General features: G+C 43.4%; 1 protein-coding gene across 2 annotated transcripts in view; it reads left to right on the top strand.

Moving 5' to 3' along the window:
• HECW1 (HECT, C2 and WW domain containing E3 ubiquitin protein ligase 1) overlaps nt 1-6,000 on the top strand; it is a 177,320-nt gene that overhangs the window by 49,666 nt on the left and 121,654 nt on the right. For both annotated transcript variants that reach the window (XM_009637624.2, XM_009637623.2), the window contains exon 3: nt 863-957. In XM_009637624.2, coding sequence (XP_009635919.1) covers nt 863-957 — 95 coding nt within the window. The remainder of the gene's footprint in view (nt 1-862; nt 958-6,000) is intronic.

Below are 6,000 nucleotides of genomic sequence, written 5' to 3'. Positions count from 1 at the left end.
GAAAAACCTCTTCACCGAAAGGGTTGTCAGGCTCTGGAATGGGCTGCCCAGGGAGGTGGTCAAGTCCTCCTCCCTGGAGGTATTTAAAAGAAGGATAGATGAGGTGCTTAGGGACATGATTTAGTGGTGGGATGTCAGGGTTAGGTTAAAGGTTGGACTCGATGATCTCAAAGGTCTTTTCCAACCAAAGTGATTCTATGATTCTATGATGCATAGGTTTCCCTCACTTAATGCATTTATCTGAATATCGATGCATATGGCAAAAAGCTGTGCTGTGAATCCCAAATCATGGTCTTGCTTTTGTTCCTCACCTAATCCAAATCTTTGGAAGTCAGTGGAAATACATGGAGATGGGGTCTTGTGGTACTATGCTGTTTCTGAAAAATGTTTTTAATGTAGTAACTACCAGAGCAGTTATTCTGTATACATCTACATCCTGCCCTGACCAAGGCCAGAACAAATTGGTTCAGTGAGCAACTATGCAATCTTGTTGTAAGGAACTTTCTCACTTTTTCTGCACATTAGTGTTGGTATGTCTGAACAGGGAGGGTTTATCTGTCCCTACTTTTCTTCTTCCTAGTGTAGGTAAAGAATGCTGATGAGGTACTCTAAGGTCCATCTGTCATAACTGCTGCTCAGAAGAGGTTGAGGTTTTAATTGTTCTAAGTTGCAGGAACCAAACTCTAAATTTCACTCTGGCAAAGGGGAAGATTGGAGGCAAGAGGTATCCTGTCATGCCGACTGACCTGGGACAAACCACTCTCAATTTAACTGCTTGCCAGCCTTGTGCCTGTGACCTGCAACCCATTGTGCAGCTTCTCGCTGGCAGTTCTTCTAATCTAAAATAATTCTCTTTTTTTAGCTGAAACAAAGATCTGCTTCAAATACTACCATGGTGTGAGCGGGGCGCTACGAGCCACAACTCCAAGCGTCACAGTGAAAAACAATGCGGCTCCCGTAAGTTACGCTGGCCTTTTATTTTTTTACATGTTTGTTCCCTGCTGACACTGTCCTATGCATTGCTTTCCCTGCTGGCTTTATATATTTCTTTGTGAAAACTGAACAGGATATGTGCTCTTCAGTGCACTGTGGTACAGAGAAATGGGCAGTCTTTCAGTTAAGATGTGGGTTTGTACGCCAAGGGAATGTAGATTCAGCTTTCAATCTGCCACAAATAACTTCTCTGATCTGGGACAAGTCCCATGGCCTAGCTGTATCCCATTCTGTAAAGTTATCTTCTCTCTGCTGGGTGTTTTGAGGGTTGGGTGATATCTCTAGAGGATTTGGGATTCTCGGGCTGTAGGTAAAATAAATGTCCAGAGCAGGAATAAGATTTTCCTATTTTAAGGTGCTTTTTTCAAAATCAAGGCACAAGCGTTTTCACGGCGGTGCCTCTGAGTTCCAGGAACAGCTACGCTGTGACACGCTCCCATCAATGGTAAGAAGTGGGCATTCAGGTCCAGATCCATCAAAGTACTGAGGATCAGTTTTGACAGATTGAGGCTTCATTGACAGCAATTTTGATTTGCTAGAGCTTAGCAAGCTCTGTGGCTCAAATGGCTCTAAAAAGCTATGTATCTTGTATGGTGTTGGAAAATTTGATCACCCTGAGAGCAGTGAAATATTTTTTTAGAAGCCTGTGGGGAGACTTCCTGACCTCCAGAGCTTGTGTGGCCTTGCTGACAGAGTTCCATTGCCTGCCAGGCTCATCTTGGCAGACATCTGCACAAGCTGAGGAGTTTTAGTCCAACCCGTGTTAGCAAAAGACTAGCTCAGATGTTGTTTAATCTGAAAGATGGGTTCAAGAAAGGTCTGTCCTACCTGTGGGTGTGTATAGGTTTCAGCGGACATCAATTTTGAAAGTTCACAGTGGGGTTTTTGTTGTTTTATTTAAGTCTGAAGTTGATACTTCTAAAAACACTCAGAAGTCTCACGTGCTGTGTGTTGATTTTGCCTGGTTGCACCAGGGGCAGGAAGGATTAATTTTTTTCACTCCTAATGCATGGAGAGACTTTTGGTGGGTTTTTCTTTGCCTTATTTTGATGCACACAATAGCTGCAAACTGGATGCTGATGGCGTGTCTTTTAGGATTACAAGGGATTCGTGTCCTGATAGGCCTTTCTCACATGCACATGGTGAAGCCATTCACCAGTTTGGAAGCCTGCAGAGTTTCCTTCAGCTGTCTTCAGAGGAACATTATGGTGTGGCCTTGGATATCTTCATTTTGTGGGATGCTGAAAAGTTCTTCTTAGCCTGTAGTGAGTGGTGTCTTGTTGACTCAGGACTTGCTGTTCATTTCCTAGTTATCATCAATTTGGGGGGCAAGCTATGTCATCTATATAGTCCCACTCTTCTATGAAAGGTGAGCCAGCCAAGCAAGGCAATAAATAGCAGTAGGCTGAGAGATTAGAATAATTTTTTTTCATGATTCACATCCATGTCTGACCTGAGTTTGAACCAATTAAGCACATTTTTCAAGTCTAGTGTGGAAGAGTTACTCTATCATTATATATCAGTAGTATGTTTTAAGTTAATAGAAGAATGTATGAGGACCTGTGCCTTTGTAATATGCAAATATGTAATCTCTCAAAGTTTTTCAGTTGAGGCCTTTATGTATATATATGAGGAAATAAAGTGCCTTAGCAGCCATTCACTTTCAACTGAGTAGGACTCATGTTTAAAAGGAAGTCCTCTTTGTGCAGTACTCATGGTCTTTGTAGAGATGAGAAAAAGCAACATCTATTATGACCTTCAGCTGAGTATACTGTACATGGCTGAAAAATAAAATATGATAAAAAGTGGTATCAGACAACAGTTTTCAGTTTGAGGGCCAAACCAGTGGCCTTGGAAATAGCATTCTCTTCACAACATCTAATTTTTCGTGCCTTTCTGGGTTACAGAATAGTCTGTGTGGTTTTGCCAATTTCTTTTGCGGACCAGAGAGGCCAGCAGTATTGTAGGTGCAGCATCAGTTTCTCCCTTGTCTCCTCTTCATTGTTTGCTGCAGGACATAAATATTTGGTCCATTGTAAGGCAAATACTAAGCAGTGAAGACAACAAAAGCAAAGGAATAGCAACAAAGATTACGCAAGGTCAACCTGGGTGGACCCCCCTGTATGAATGCAAGAGGAAAAAAATGGTACAGATTTGAAAACTCCTTTAGAGTTTAGAGAAAAATAATGGACTGGTACTTGCATATGTGAAGGCTTTCAGCAATGTATGATCCTCCAAACTCCAGTCGCAGCTGAAACCATCAGATGGCTTTCTCCATCTGCCTCTCTGCAGTACATGTCCAACCTTTACTACTAAAGCTGTTCAATGTTTCACAGCATCCTGCACCATTGGAAAGTAGTGTTACCCTCACTGCATGGATGGGGAAAGGAATAATAAGGGATTTTCCCAGCCCTAGCCTTTTCCTGGGTTTTTGTGTGCCTCTGCACTGGCTGCTGCTGGGGCGCAGGTAATGCCACACAAAGTACAGGCATTATCCTTAGAATTGCAGACACACATAGGTGCTCACCTTTTGACTGTGATTTCACTAATCTCACTAATGGTGAATTCCAGACTTGGTATTTTTTTGTTGTGGTTTGGTTTTTTTAGAGACGGAGAGAGGGAGAAAGAAATCCCAAAATAAACTGCTGTATCTATTTTAAAACACATTTTTTTCTAAATAATGGCTTGGAACAATGATCAGAAAATGCTTGTCCAAAAGAAGCAGCAGATATTCCAGTTTGTACTTTGCTATGCTAATCTATCATCAGCCAGAGAGTAAATGCACAGCTTTCCTTATCCATGTTTCCGGGTCTCCCCTACATCCCTCAGCAGGAGCTGAGTGGGCAGCCCCGTCTCTTTTACCTGTCTTGAATCATAATCTGAGCATGGCTGAGCAGGGAGGGATAGATTGTTTTATTTTCCCCTGTTCCTCTGTGTGATGAGTTAAGGGCCGTGACAGTCTAGCGCCGTGCCTTTAGCTCATCTGAGAGCCCTGAAACTTCTTACCCTAGTGAGACTTGACACACGGGGCCCTCCGTGATTGAATTGGATGCATCAAACTCCGTTGTTTTCACTGCTCCAGTGATTCACAGCGGCCCTCCGTGATTGAATTGGATGCATCAAACTCCTCCATTGTTTTCACTGCTCCAGTGATTCACAGCACTGCCCCAGGGGCCCAGGCATGCCATTTCTCACAGTGCTGGTGAAAGCCATGGTCCTCCAACTGCTGTGGCATGGATGTAGAGAGGGGCTCTGCTCAGAGGAAACATTCTTCAGGTCCTGTGGCAGGTTCTTGCACGTCATTTCAGCTGGAAGAGGAAATGCTGTAGTCTGTGCTTGAAAACTTACCCTCTTTTGCAGTAAGTAGGAGTTTTAGCAGTGGCTGTGGGACCTTAGTGTGTTAGAAATAATAGCTTTGCAGGGAGAAAATCACAATAGGGATCCTGCTGTGGGTATAGGGGCTGAAGTTTTTTGAAAAGCTGGTTGCCTTGAACCAAAGGGAATTTTGCCATTGTAGTGACGATGTCACAAATTGACCCTGAAGCTTAGGCTGTCAGTAGGGGGAGAGAGGGAACGAGGCTTTGTGTATTTGACACAAGCAAACCTTTTCATATGGCACAGCTTGGGAAAAGGATCGGGAGCAGGTGTCCTTTGGGGACAGGTGACCTTCTGGGGACAGTGTTTTCATAGCACAGACTCATCTGCAGCTGATGCCAGAGCCACCCAAGCAGATTCTGTCCTAGCCTCTGGGCGCGTGGCACCTCCCGCAGCGGGGGCAGCAGCTGGCATATTGGCTGCTCAGTGCGTGTCTTGTCCTGTCTGTCAAGGAGACCTGCAAACACCGGTAACCAGCAGTATCCTAACACCACAGTTAAAAAGAACAACAACAAAAAAAACCCCTTCATTGTCTGTCTGCGCTTCGCTGCAACTGAAAAGGGAAAAGAAGCTGGAAGTAGTTGTGCTGGAGGCTGTAAGCAGTTGCCATTCTTGTTTGCGCACTGCTGAGACCGTCTTTAACTGGCAGTTAAAAGGAATCATGCTTCCAAAGGGGAAAAAAAAGTTGCTGTGTTAGTTGGATGTCTTTGTATAGCACCAATGGTGCTTTAGGCTGAGTAACATCTCATGTTTCTTGTATGATGAACGTTCTGCTCCATTTGAATTTATCTCCTCACGCTGTAACCCAGTTACAAGAGCTGCCTCGCCTGATGATTAGGATGACCTGCAGTTCATTTTTTGGTGAAAAGTCCTGTCACATTTTATCGCCTGTGAATTGTCAGGCTTGAATACCTGGGAACGAAGGGCTGTGCGCTTTGGCCAATTCATACATGGCAAGAGCATAAATGTGAATTTGGGGCAGCGGGCAGGCCTGAGGGTAATGGCAGTAAAACAGAGCACCTGCAATTCCGGAAAAAAGGAACATCCTGTCTGGCTGCTTCTTTTTCTGGACTAGTGGCGTACTGAAAGCAGTGTTGCTTATCCACAGTAGTTCATACTAAAGCATAAGCATTACCATGGTATGGATGCGCAGTTTTCTCAGTAGAAAAGAACATTTTTACAGCATCTGGAGATTTCCTCTATTTGTTACTTTTCATTTATTCATAATGTTGTCACCACTAATTTATCTTTACATCAGACATTGTTGTCGAAAACCAATACAAGTTACAGCAATTAATTCTAGCAATAGGAAAGTGTTACCTTGCTACTGTGGAAATTATTTAACCTGAATGTGGCTCTCTTGCAGTAAAATAAAGCTGGCATGAGAACAGCATACAGAATGAAAAAGAACCACCTTTTCCCCTAAGAGTTTATAGCCTAAAAAGATAAATTGGATACATCACAATTAAAAGACAGTAAGTGGAGAATCAATGTTTTAGCCTCAGGACAAATGTCTTCACTAAATTGGGAGCATTCACTTGCTGTGTATTAGATGCAAAAAACCACGGCTGATCAATCCTCCGGAGCTTTTGTGCCAGAGTTCCCATCTCATAGATCATGATGGCACTCGTC

Source organism: Egretta garzetta, unplaced genomic scaffold, assembly GCF_000687185.1.
Source record: "Egretta garzetta isolate BGI_Z169 unplaced genomic scaffold, ASM68718v1 scaffold244, whole genome shotgun sequence".
NCBI classification, from domain to species: Eukaryota; Metazoa; Chordata; class Aves; order Pelecaniformes; family Ardeidae; genus Egretta; species Egretta garzetta.
Note: the sequence above shows the minus strand (reverse complement) of the source record. Positions and strands in the feature narration are given on the sequence as shown.